The 13,032-nt window shown below is 27.2% G+C and overlaps 3 protein-coding genes across 4 annotated transcripts; 1 reads left to right on the top strand and 2 right to left on the bottom strand.

The window, feature by feature from the left end:
- Nucleotides 1-4,078: 4,078 nt before the first annotated feature.
- LOC113372800 (glucose-induced degradation protein 8 homolog) lies at nucleotides 4,079-4,973 on the top strand. Its single transcript, XM_026613142.1, has one exon. The coding sequence runs from the start codon at nucleotides 4,096-4,098 to the stop codon at nucleotides 4,783-4,785; it is 690 nt and encodes a 229-aa protein (XP_026468927.1). The 5' UTR covers nucleotides 4,079-4,095; the 3' UTR covers nucleotides 4,786-4,973.
- Nucleotides 4,974-5,514: 541 nt separating this feature from the next.
- Nucleotides 5,515-10,176, bottom strand: LOC113372263 (annexin B11-like). The gene is made up of 11 exons (XM_026612589.1): nucleotides 10,040-10,176; nucleotides 7,562-7,610; nucleotides 7,327-7,402; nucleotides 7,167-7,267; nucleotides 6,991-7,105; nucleotides 6,834-6,923; nucleotides 6,689-6,768; nucleotides 6,491-6,563; nucleotides 6,142-6,318; nucleotides 5,809-5,990; nucleotides 5,515-5,711 (listed from the first exon to the last, which is right to left on the bottom strand). Exons 2-11 carry the CDS (start codon nucleotides 7,577-7,579, stop codon nucleotides 5,661-5,663), a joined length of 963 nt encoding a protein of 320 aa, XP_026468374.1. The 5' UTR covers nucleotides 7,580-7,610; nucleotides 10,040-10,176; the 3' UTR covers nucleotides 5,515-5,660.
- A 652-nt stretch (nucleotides 10,177-10,828) lies between these two features.
- Nucleotides 10,829-12,483, bottom strand: LOC113373011 (transmembrane protein 41 homolog). 2 transcript variants are annotated; one of them, XM_026613348.1, is made up of 5 exons: nucleotides 12,250-12,483; nucleotides 12,044-12,158; nucleotides 11,483-11,611; nucleotides 11,076-11,413; nucleotides 10,829-11,010 (listed from the first exon to the last, which is right to left on the bottom strand). In XM_026613348.1, exons 1-5 carry the CDS (start codon nucleotides 12,434-12,436, stop codon nucleotides 10,844-10,846), a joined length of 936 nt encoding a protein of 311 aa, XP_026469133.1. In that variant the 5' UTR covers nucleotides 12,437-12,483; the 3' UTR covers nucleotides 10,829-10,843. The 2 variants fall into 2 exon arrangements, with proteins under 2 accessions (XP_026469133.1, XP_026469134.1); XM_026613349.1 differs by having other exon boundaries at nucleotides 12,412-12,443.
- Nucleotides 12,484-13,032: the final 549 nt, after the last annotated feature.

Raw genomic sequence — 13,032 nt, forward strand, 5'->3', positions numbered from 1 at the left:
GAAAGCTGGCTGAAGTTAGCTGTAACACATTACAGATTTGTCAAATCTTTTGCACTGTGCTTTCAACTTTTTTATGTATTGGATTCGCTGTTACGATTACTCCATACTATAATTTTTTTTTCGGCGTGCTTATTGTGTAACTCGGTCGTCTCGTATTTTATATTTTTTATTTGCGTTTTCTTTTCATTACGTTTTTTTTGCTACGTGTACTAATCATTTTGTGCTTTTGTTGATTGTGCGCTATTTTATTTCTTTACATTTTATATTTGTTAATTTTTATTGCGGATTCTAGAGCTTCTATAGGGAATAAGTGGTTTAGTTTCTTTCAGCAAGAGACGCGAGTTTTTTCACCCATTAGCTTTAGTTTCATTCTATTTTCAGCCCCTATCACTTTTATTGATTAATTTACTTATTTCACTTAGATTCTTAACTTTAGTTTCATCACTTAGATTATTAGATTAAGTTTACTTTAATCGCTTACATTCTTAACTTACTTAAATCGCTTACATTCTTAACTATACTATTATCGTAGTTTCTTAACTTTACTTTAATCACTTACATTCTTATTACTTTACTTTAATCACTTTAGGTTAGCACTTAGATTATTTACTTTATGCTATCACTTAGGTTATTCACTTTACTTTATCATTTTAGGTATATCACTTTAGTTATAAGCTTCCTTTTTTTCATTTTTTATGATTACCACTTAGGTTAGGTTATTCTTTTAATTTCATTCATTGTTTAGGGTATATAGCTTTGCTTATTTACTATTTTAAGGTTTAGCACTTACGTTTTATTACTCTATTATGTTTATATAATCTACATTTTTATTTTATTTTCTTATGGATATTACGACTACTAAAACTGTTTGTACTGTTCTACAGTATGTAAAACAAAACAGTACTTTATATCGCCCATATTAGGGCCAAGCATGGGAAAGAACCCATGCATTTCGATCGAACATTTCAGTGCATTTTATTGCAGTAAGGCTTTGCATTCGACATATGCTTTGAAAAAGACATATTATACATTTCATCCTACCATTCCTCTTCAACCATCTGCTCCCAATTCTGTTCTAGCCACTGACACTATTCATCAAAATTCTTCCTCACATATTCAAACAGTTCATTCCGATCATATCACCTACAACACCTACTTCAATAATTTCCGCATCAACCCTAGAACATCAGTCGCCTTCATTCCTATGCTGCCTCAATTTCACCTACACATCAACTTCTACCACCAATCCATCAACTCCATTGCCACACAATCCACTTCTTGCACCAGTGTTCAACAGCAGATAAAATATATTTCAGGATGTGTACCAACATGTTATTAAACAATGATGCAGCAAACAGTAATAATGTTAGTTTTTAATAGGTTACTCAAAGGAAATCTAGGATCTTGTGCCCCCTTGACAATTGTCAAAGGTTATTTCCAGATACAATGGCTTACATCAAATATCGAAGTTGATCACACCATCCACATCCAGCATGAAGAAATCAAATTTTCTTCTTTTAATGGTTTGTTCATTTTCGATTATAGACTTTGTCAATGCACTTTTATTTATTTGGTATTTTTATATAGATTTTCAATCATGGAAAAATAAAATTGTCATGGAAAAATAAAATGTTCATATATTCATATTCACAAATTCTTCAAATTCAAAATTATAATCATTATTTTTTTACAATGAGAAAATGAACATTCATATATTGGCATTAACTATATTCAAAAGCAGTAAATTTAAACATAAAATATATAAACATGTTTTTTGCTAATATTAAATGTATAACTCTGTGACTAATTATAACTATATTATGATTTATTGGAGTTGGATTTGACCTGTAATGTTATATAATTTATGTTGCTTTACTTTTTAACCAACTTGAGTGGTGTGTTTGTGTAATAACTCACTATTGTTGAAATGAGCATTTTGTTGTATCTAATGATGCAAACAAAGTTCTTCTCTCTCAATTTATGGTATTTGGTTCCATTTGTTTATATTATCATTTCAATTCTATCTTTCAAATTTCTAATGCGAATAATACATTTATTAACAGCTATTATTGCGGAGATAAGTTTTAAATTATAATCTACATATTTCTTTTATATTATGGTAATAGGTTTTGAATTGTCAATATGATTTATTTATCGTTACTTTACGGTATAATAGGTTTTAAATTGTAAATATGATATTAATTGTTACATTCGGTGATACGTTTTGATTTTTTTATTTATTATTACATTATGGTAATAGGGTTTTTAATTGTAAATATGACTTATTTATTATTACATTTTATAGTGATGAATATTTGATTTATTTATTATAACATCACTATAATAATAGTTTTGAATCATGAAGAATTGTGTTTGACGGTATGTGGTTGTGGGTTGTTTATACTGGTATGTGGTACAATTTGTTTTCTAATTTTCTTTCACGCCATGCTTTACTCATTAATATTACATGTGTAAATAGATTTAACTCGTAAACTATTTATTGTAAATAACTATAATATTTAATTCACATTCAATAAAAATATTACCACAATTATCTTTTTTTTAAAAAAAATAGCTTGTTTCAGTAGCAAAAATTATGTGATCTAAAAGTTTTCAGTTATTCAATGTTGCATCCTACAGTTTAAACTACTGTTAAAAACTGGAACAGTCCTGGATTTGAATAATGCACTTATTCTGATAATAAAGATTGTGTTCTAAAATTCAATCATTTGTAGTCAAAATATTTAAAGTTTTCAACAATTATATTGCACACTAGTATGGAACAGATATAAGAAATGGTTAAAAAAATTTAATTTTGATATTGTATCATTACACGTAGTCTTGCTATAATAAATACGAAAGATTGTTAATGTAGCAGTATTTGGCTTACATAATTATACATTTTTGTGATCAAGCAAATTTATGCACACAAAATAGTTCACGTTTACCAGTGTTCTTCAATTGAAATCTACCATACATAACAAAAATCCAATATTGCAACAAATTTCTGACTGAATGAAAAATATATATACTAATCACCAAAATAAGAAATTGAGGTTAAGTTTCGACAGTTGCGACAAATTTTTGACATATATGAATGCTCTGCAGTTGGTATGCCTGCTCAGAAGAATTTCTGATTTTTGAATGTGGTACCGTGATTTTTTCGTTTCAGCACTTTGTTAATCCGGTGTTTAGAGCCGTGTAAAGAGATGACGATGTTGACGCCTGTTTCTCAAACTGCGATGATTTAAATTTAAGTCGCAATAGATTTAAAATAGATTCTGAAAATACTGTTAGCGATAAAATATGCATAATTTTTATAATTTGGTAATACGACATTGAATAGATAAAGCCTAGACAATATAATAATAATAATGATATAATGATAATGAGATAAAGAACGTAATTAAAATAACAAGAGGGACAAGAACAACACATTATAGACAGATATTTTGTTGCAAATTATAAGTGTATAGAGATTATTAATAATATTAAGAAACTAAACAAGCTTAAAAAACATTTTCTTAATGAAAATATTCAATATATACATTTACTTCAAATTCGAATTTGATCGTTGTTTTATTTATGAGACAAGCTAAGCTATCAATATGAAAAACTGTCAGTCAATAATATAAATGTATTAATGTTAACTATTTTATAGATTAATAAATTGCCTTTTATTTGCCAGCAAGAATTTTATTTATCTGGACAAGCATTTTGCATCTCAAAATGCTCAATTTAGTTAACAAATAATCCGCTAAAGCGCTAGTGATGACAAAAATACAATTCCCAACAATATGCAAGTGTCTCATCTACAAATGTCAATTGTGTATTGTTCTTTGATGTTGTTATCAAAGTTTGGCCTTTGTCTTTCAAAATATTAATTTTCCAAAAACATATACCAAACGTATTTGCACAAAATTTATTGTACGTTTTAGAATAGTATATAAAATTCATGTGTCCATAAAATATTATAAATAAGTAAATTTCCAAGTTTTCACACAAATTATTGAGTAAGCCGAAGCCTCTTTAATGCGCCATTGCGTTTTAATTATAGTGTTTTAAACAGCAAAATCTTGATTCTACATCATTAAAATGAGCTTCAACGATAAACAGTCGAATTCATTCCCAAAAGATGAATGTGCAAATCGATTAGAAGGATTGCATGTACAGAGATCTGACATGAATAAATTGATAATGAATTATCTTGTCACAGAAGGCTTTAAAGAGGCCGCTGAAAAGTTCCAAATAGAGGCCGGTGTAGGTACTTCGATGGAGTTAAATTCTTTAGACGATAGAATATTAATAAGGGATGCAATACAGTCTGGACGTATTCAAGAAGCTACAGTATTAGTAAATCAGCTTCATCCCGAGTTGTTGGATAACGACAGGTATCTTTATTTCCATTTGCAACAACTACATTTGATTGAACTTATAAGAGCAGGCAATGTGGAAGAAGCACTCAGTTTTGCCCAAAGTCAATTATCAGAAGCAGGCGAGAGCAATCCACAAGTTCTGAATGAATTAGAACGTACTTTAGCTCTATTGGCCTTTGAGCAACCTCATTTAAGCCCATATGGTGATCTTTTACAACCTATGCATAGACAGAAAGTTGCTAGTGAATTGAATGCTGCAATTTTAAAGATGGAACATCAAGAATTCACAAGTCCAAAGCTATCAAATTTGCTAAAAATGATACTTTGGGCACAGAATGAACTTGATAAGAAAAAAATCTCTTACCCTAAGATGACTGATCTTGCTAAAGCAAAGATAGAAAAAATCTAATGGTTTTTGCTTTAAACTTCTTTGAAACAACTAAAATATTTGGGTTTTAACTCATATAGAAAAAAACTAAGTATTTTGAAATCTATATGCTAATTGAAAATCTTAGCATGAAGAAATAAAACACACATTTATACATATGAGAATAATAAATTATTATGGAAAATGGTACAGAAGAAAAATCATATAAATGACTAAGAAGACATTATATATTTATTGACAAATTATATTTAATAATTTACTTTGTTCAGTTTTATTCACTGAAAATGTTAATTGGTCTGAAATTGCAATATGTTTAAATGGTTTTTAATATATATCAAAATCAAAATATGTGTTTTATTTCATTGTTGACAATGTAAATTTTGAATATTTTACCTTTTAGTATATTTTTTGTATGTAGGACTTGAAAACATTACATTCTTTTAGTTAAAGGCCAAATCAACACATTTTTTTATTCTCCTACAACTCACATATTAATTATTTAGAAAAATAATAGTAAAGTAATAAAGTGTAAATAATATGAGGAACATATATTCATAAAAATGAATAAATAAGTGTAAAAGTATCCCAATTTTTGGAAATTCAATTTTAAAAGAATAAATAATATATTTTTAAGAGCATAACTTCAATATATTTCTCTACAATTATAGAAGTGTATGTTTATATAAATTCAAAACATAAACTAATAATTTTAATGAATAACTCAAAAGTAACAAAATACTGGATTCTGGGTTTTACTATACTACCTTATATATTAATATATCTTGATATACATAAAAAATTCGAGAGATATGTTTTTAATAAAATAATGTATAAAATTACATACTGCACATAAAATGTAATGAATACCTTAGACACAAACGTATTGCATTTGATTTTTACCTGATTAAAGCAATGAGACATCTTTTGTAATCACCTGAGCAATCATCCTAAAAAAATAAATATTAGTCATTATTAAAATATATATATATATATATATATATATATATATATTTATTTATATATGCTCAATAATAGATGAAATACTTTGATGAAGTCTTCAAGAGTATCTCCATATTCAGAAACAAAAGCTTGTTTGATGTCTCCCATATCGACTTCACACCTAGTAACCACAATTCGAATCAACTGACTGTCATTAGTTCCAAGACCTTTCATACTTTTGTACAGACGTTTAGCAAAAAATTTTGCTTTGTTATTTACTGATTCCACTGTTGAATTTTCATTGAATATAATAATTATAATATTTTTTTCAAGAGCATTTAAATTTCTTATTAAAGATTTTTTAAATAATTACTAGTGTTAGTAAAATAATTAATTGAAATCTTTTGGAGAAAGAATCTTATAATTAAATATATATACCTATAGCCAATAAACCATCTTTAATATCTCCAGAGAATTCTGATTTAATAGCATGTTCAATGCTATGTCCAACAATCTTTTCATAACAATCAAAAACAGCACGAAGTTGTGGATAACTTCTCTGGCACAAGATCATATTGAAAGTTGATTCGTCAGTACCAAAATATTTTAGTTCTCCTAAAATATTAAAATATATTTTATTTTATGGTGCACCATTGCTCCAAAAAAAAAGATTTAAGATATATTAATATGCAAATATTATATATTAAAGATATAATAATAGCAAATAATATATATTGAAGATATAATAATAGCAAATATTAATATGCTGATAATGAAATAGGTTCACCTGCTTGCAACAGCTGTTGTGCATCAACCATTGCAGCGTCTTCATCAACTTCAATACTCTCATCTCGATTTGCCTACAATTAAAAATTATACAATCCGATATATATATATATATATATATATATATATATATATATATAAATATATATAAATAAATTCCAAACATTCACTAAGGTAATACATCAATTTATCCACTTACATTACATAATGATACCATAAGTCTTCTAAAATTTCCTGATGTCTCTCCAATCAATTCATCTTCCAAAGATTTCCCATACGCTATGGAATTAGACTGATTAATTTTTATCAAGATTTTATTTTACCTAAAAAATGAAAAAACTTACTTGATTCATAAGCATTTCTAACTGTTTGAAGTTCTAAGTTTGTCATTGTACAGAATACTTCGATTAAAGTTTCCTCATCAGTTCCTAGGCCTAAAATAAATTTGTATATTTTAAATTTAATGCCTTACCATGAATATTTGAAATAATTTTAACAAACCTTTCATGGCTTTCTCTAATTGCTTAGCAATATAAACTGGTAACGGTGTCATCAGAGCTACAACTAATTTTTCAAAATTACCAGTCAACTCACTTTTCAAATTGTTTATCAGATCCTATTAATAAAAAAACTAACATTAGCAATATGGTAAAATCAAAATGTAAATTAAAACATACTTTTCCATATAATGTTTTGAATTCCAGCTCAATTTGTTGTCGTTGTTCATTTGATCTATTAGTTAGAACTCCTATGATAGCCTTTTCATCAGTACCAAATCCTTCAATGTAATAAAAATTTAACTAATATTAAACTAAATTAAATTTATCTCAGTATTACCTTTCATGGCTTTTCTTAATACTTCAGCATCAGCCCTTGGATCGAAATCCTCTGCTGGGAAAACAGTGGGCGAAGGCTGTAATAATATATTATAAAATGAGAAATGATTAAAAGAAAAAAAAAGTGGATTTTTATGCGTTGTACAAGTAAATTTAAGTATAAATAAATATTATATATTAATAATTATACTTATTATACACATTATTATAATTATTAAAATTAGAGTAATACTTACAGGATAATAGAAACTCATTATGGTAGTCGTTAGTGTACAACCTTGTATTCTGAAACACACATATATTCATTAAAAGGTAATTCAAAGTAATTATTTTTGGCAGAAACACAAACAATATAATAATCAATATGGTAATATATATTTACAGCATATTTAAAATTGAATAATTAAATAAACATGTGAATTTATTCATAAAAAAAGTATAGCACCTCAACAATATCAATAACCGCCCAATAAAGATAATCTCAAGGATAGATAATTTTCTCTGATGGCTTATATACTTTTTATTTAATCATTTTAATAATCTTTAATTATTACGTAAAAATTTCAATATTTAAAGTAATGATAAATAATTTGTAATTTTTAATTTTGATCAGATAGAAATATATATGATTATTGGATTAGATAATTAAAAAGTGCGATTAAAATATGTGTATTTGTTACCAAATTGATTTTTAACTTAGTAATCGCAAAAAAATCGAAAATGAAAATTTTTATATATTGTTTTATATATCTATTTATATAACTATCTATCTATAGTCTATGTTATATATCTTTACGTTTCAAAAGTTTCTGAACATTTTGGCATATCATAGAAAAAATGGATGTTTGGTGTGTATGTGTATGTGTGTGCGGATACAAATTTTCGTCGACGATTTCGGATAATTCAAAAAACATTCGATTCGTATTAATAAGGAGACGTGCTGATTGGTTTTTGGCAAAGACAGGTCCACCCGTTACGGATATACGGGGCAAAAATTGTCAAAAAGGGTAACTTAGATTTTAAGAGAACGAAGCGTCCGATTTTAATAATTCAAAAAACCTTTTACTTGTATTGACGAACTGATTAAATTTTTGGGATGGCAGGCCCAGCGGTTATGGACTCTCAATATATAATATATAGAACTATCGATTTTACAGTACAACCGACAGACTTCAACATGCAACTAATTACTTATTTACAAAAGTAAATATTTCATGTCCTAGAAATGAAACAAATCAATATTAATACTGATGGCAATAAATAGATAAAACTATTCGAACAGGTTTAAAAAAACTTTACAAGCAACTGTTTATAAAAATATGCGTAGTTTTCTTCATAGTCAATCGGTATATTTCATTATCCTGTGGTGAAGCTCAAGAATAATCACTTAACAAGATATCCTCATATTTAAATAGAAAATTAAGATGAAAAAATGTTTGTCTTTAACCAGATTTGATAAAATAATCATGTTTATCCCAGAGATCAAATGAAAAACCGAAGTATTTACTTTGCTTCATGTTTAACACCTTAATAAGTTGTTTATGGAATGTAAAACTTTCCATTGCTGATAACAATTGTTATTTAAAGAATTAATTCTCCAAACAGAGGTTTGCTAAATAGAGTTGTTTGCATAGCCTGTTTGATGGTAATGATGGTATCTGGTTTTCTGAAGCAATAGGCAATTTAATATTTTGGATTTTGGATAAATACATATTTATCAAGCATTGATATAAAATTTTATCGACAGATCTTAAATAATGCAAGAAAGTTGTTCATAAATATTGTATATATCTTAATATATAATTATATATATATATTATCAAAGCTTGGCGATCAGGGGCTTATGGCGAGTATGTTCCTTTTCCTATAATGCCATTTATCTGATTAGGTAATATATTTTTTACTCTTATAATAAATGTTTATAGCTGTTTTATTTCGTTCAATTATTTTAGTACTATTATTAAATAAAATCAAATATCAAACCCGTAGGATAAGTTATAGTAATGGATCAATAATCGAAATTTTTTGCATTTTTTAAATCGACGTTTTAGAGGTTTCTGAACACAAAAATGGATGTGTGTGTGAAATTTTCGTCGACATTTTCGGGAGTACCGCTCAACCGCTTTGAATGATTCAAAAAATATTCTATTCCTATTGATAGGGAGATGTGCTGATTAGTTTCTGGCAAAGGCAGGTCCAGCCGTTTCGGAAATACGGAGCAAAGAGTGCAGGAAATAGAAATCTTGTTTTTGAGAGAACGGAGTATCCGATTTGAATGATCCAAAAATCATTATGCTTGTGTTGGCAAAACAATTGTTTTTGGAAAAAAAAACTTTTTTTTTATTTTTTTTGTATATCAAAAATATTTCAGAGTATAAATTTTGGCAGGCAGCAAACCCAAATAAATCCAACGTCAATAAAAAAAAAATCATATTGCTCCCTACAATGAGTATTCAAACCCCAAATAGGGCATGCAACATAATAAATACATACTGTGTAAATTATTCTCCCGGCTACACCCATGAATGAATATACTTGGAACAACTTATACAATTATATTTTGTTTTTTGGAAAACATTTTTATAGGCAAATTCATGAAAGAAGATGTGTAAGTAATTATATCACTCATTAAACGAGTGATTCATAGAAGCAATATATAGAAATGGAAATTAGGTCTTTCTGGTATAAATATACAATAATTGTAACAAACTTACCAGTCAAGAGAACTTTAACAGAGAACTTATTTATCTTTTTATTTTTTTACACGATCGACAATATTCCGATTTGTACACCGATCACAAAATCACTTTACCGAGAAAAAATCTAAAAATATACACTTGTTGCATCTAACACTCATTTAGCAAAAAATACAAATGATACGTCAAACAGCAAACATGAATCAGATACCACGTGACCTGGTCACGTGGGAGATCTCTGTCAATTTACAATATGAGAGATCTATGCGATCTATATCAATGAGAGATCTTTGTTAAGATACCAATTAAATATGGAATAAAAGCTATCAATGATTAGTTAATATAAAATGATCAATATCAAGGATCAGAATCTACTATCTGAAGAAAAACTTTCACATTTTATTTATAAAATGCTTTGTTTCAGATTATACACATCATTATATATAGATTATTATTTTAGTGTTGGCACATGTGCATAATTCTGTGGAGCAAACCTCGCGATTTAAATATAATATACATTATTAAAAATTTAATATTATAATTATTAATATAACTCAATAATAAAAGGATGCTGTACAAACTGCATGCATATTGAATATAAATTAAGGAATTATATTTAAAAGCTATAAAATAAGAATAAGTTATCAGGAAAAAAGTATCGAGATTTATGATAAATATTGGGAAGCATATGTTGCAAATTGAGTTTGTTAATTTTCAACAGTTACAAACTGCAACCAGTAAAAACAATAATCCAACAGCTTTAATACTTTTATTTTATATATTAAATTCATAATGTAAAAAATTGCCTAAAACACAACAACATTATTCAAATTTCTTTTTGAGTCTCTGACGAAACAGAACAGGCACTAAAGACCCCACTGCTAGTCCTCCTAGCACCAAAACCGAATTCAATGATAATGTACTTGTAGATGTGAGATTATTGAGAGTTTTACCAGCTTGTATAGCCAAAATGGACGGAGGCATAACACCTAAAATTAATAATATTGTTATTCCTGTTCCAAGTCTAATTTCTTTATATATAATACTCATTTACCGAATAAAGTACCAAATGCAAAAGGAAACAATGGTACTCCAACTACAGGGGCCACTAAATTTATAAACCAATTTGGCAGCAAAGGAGTTATTCGTAAGAACAACATATAATTGAATAAATCATTTTTATTACGATTGACTGTTTTTGCCCACTCAGCTGCTCGTTCAGGGAAATAATGTTTTATAATTTTTCTTCCTAGTAATTGTGATAGCATATAACACAATGATGCGCCCAATGTTGAACAGACACATATCAAAGTTATTGCTGTGATAAATGGGAACAGAAAGCCTGACAGAATAGATAAAAATAATGAACCCGGTATTGCAAATGTTTGCAAACTAATAAATACATAAGGAATAATATAATTTTAATTATATTACAATATATAATTATTTGAGTAAGGATACAATACGTAAACCACACAGATTCCAGATAAAACTTCAAAAAAATATCTATCTTTGTATCGCTCCAATACAACACCTAATTGTTTTGCCTCTTCTATATCCCATGGTAATTTTATGAACTTTTTTTCATAACTAAAATTGGTATAAATCATTCATAAAGTTGAATAAACAGTTAATAAGAATACATTGAGCATTTACAATGATTCTGAAGACAAAAATAAGCATACTTTTATTAAATTTTTTACTTTAAAATGATTATTTAGATACTCAAAAAAATTTGAACTTAATAGTTCAAAATATTATTCAAAGAATTACAAAAACAACATTTTGATTAGTTCATAATAAAATAATTTATCAATGCAGATTTATCATATATATAATATCTGTATAATGAATATAAATGTGAATCTTTGAGCAGCAACTAAATTATTTTAATGAAATCCAAAGGAACACGCAACTACAGTTGTAATCCTTTTAATATCAATGAACAGAAAATTGACTTTTAATACAGACACTTATTTTTGTAATATCAAAATCATAGCAACTCCTCAGAATTGATCTTACTCTTCTAAAGGTGGAAAATTCATATAAATTAATGAAACTGCTACTAGTGAAGTAATGAATATAATTAACACAGCTATTGTTGCTTGGGTTGTATTCAAGCCATTGTCTTCTTCATCTGTAATATTTCAAAAATGAAGATAGAATAATAACATTTTATAATGAAAGTAAAAAAAAAGTAAAATCAGGAAAGCTTTAAAGGAACATACACTTAGGATTTGATCGGGATGTAGGATCTCTAGGATTTGCATAATGTCGTTGATTTACATGAGTTACTTGAGTTAGGAAATTTCGTTCGTGGGAGATTTTTAAATTTGACAGATTTCTTTCGAACGTAGAAGAAATTTCTTCACACATAATTGGTTTGTCACCTTCTCTTCGTCTTTGTTGTTTCATTTTTTTAACTTATTTAATAATTTAACTAATTAAAAATTGTTAAAAGTTTTTTTTACATCTGCGTAAAGTATATTATTCAAATGTGCTAATCATTGCAAAATTATTTAACTAATTTAAACAAAACTTGACGTGTTGTGACATAAGACACCATAGATATAAAATTGTACTAAGTATAATGACCAACCCTTATGAAAACAATTTTCGAATTTATTGACGAACGATGAACGCTCCTCTATTGACAAAATGGCGAACGAAAGTTATTTAATGCACTTTTGTAAATAACTCAAGTTTTTGCAATAAGTATTTATTTATTAATTCATTGGCCTTTACATAAGTATATGAAAGTGATAAAATAAGTAAATTTTGTTTATTCAATGTAAGTTACACTACAATTTGCAAGCAGCTTGTCTATATGCTAAAATCAAATGTTTATATTGTATTGTAATTACTTAAAATTGTAACTTTGTAAATTCTTATTTTGTTAATTGTAAACGAATGTTTCTGATTGTTAATAAATATTCTTGTCTTGTTAAGCAATAACCATCAATGAAGATTAGATCTAATCCTAAACTCGAGTTTACTCACCATTTACAAAG

This window comes from Ctenocephalides felis, unplaced genomic scaffold, assembly GCF_003426905.1.
Source record: "Ctenocephalides felis isolate EL2017-DRISC unplaced genomic scaffold, ASM342690v1 CF-g0.4_SCAFFOLD_01604, whole genome shotgun sequence".
In the NCBI taxonomy this organism is placed as follows: Eukaryota; Metazoa; Arthropoda; class Insecta; order Siphonaptera; family Pulicidae; genus Ctenocephalides; species Ctenocephalides felis.

Coding starts and splice junctions, on each gene's coding strand:
- LOC113372263 (XM_026612589.1), bottom strand. Junction 7,268..7,326: donor ATTAAGAAAAGCCATGAAAG/GTAATACTGAGA, acceptor ATTACATTGAAG/GATTTGGTACTGATGAAAAG. Junction 6,564..6,688: donor TTATGGTATCATTATGTAAT/GTAAGTGGATAA, acceptor TTTTAATTGTAG/GCAAATCGAGATGAGAGTAT.
- LOC113373011 (XM_026613348.1), bottom strand. CDS start 12,436: ATGAAACAACAAAGACGAAGAGAAGGTGACAAACCAATTATGTGTGAA. Junction 12,159..12,249: donor ATCCCGATCAAATCCTAAGT/GTATGTTCCTTT, acceptor GAAATATTACAG/ATGAAGAAGACAATGGCTTG. Junction 11,414..11,482: donor ATCTGTGTGGTTTACGTATT/GTATCCTTACTC, acceptor TGTATTTATTAG/TTTGCAAACATTTGCAATAC.
- LOC113372800 (XM_026613142.1), top strand. CDS start 4,096: ATGAGCTTCAACGATAAACAGTCGAATTCATTCCCAAAAGATGAATGT.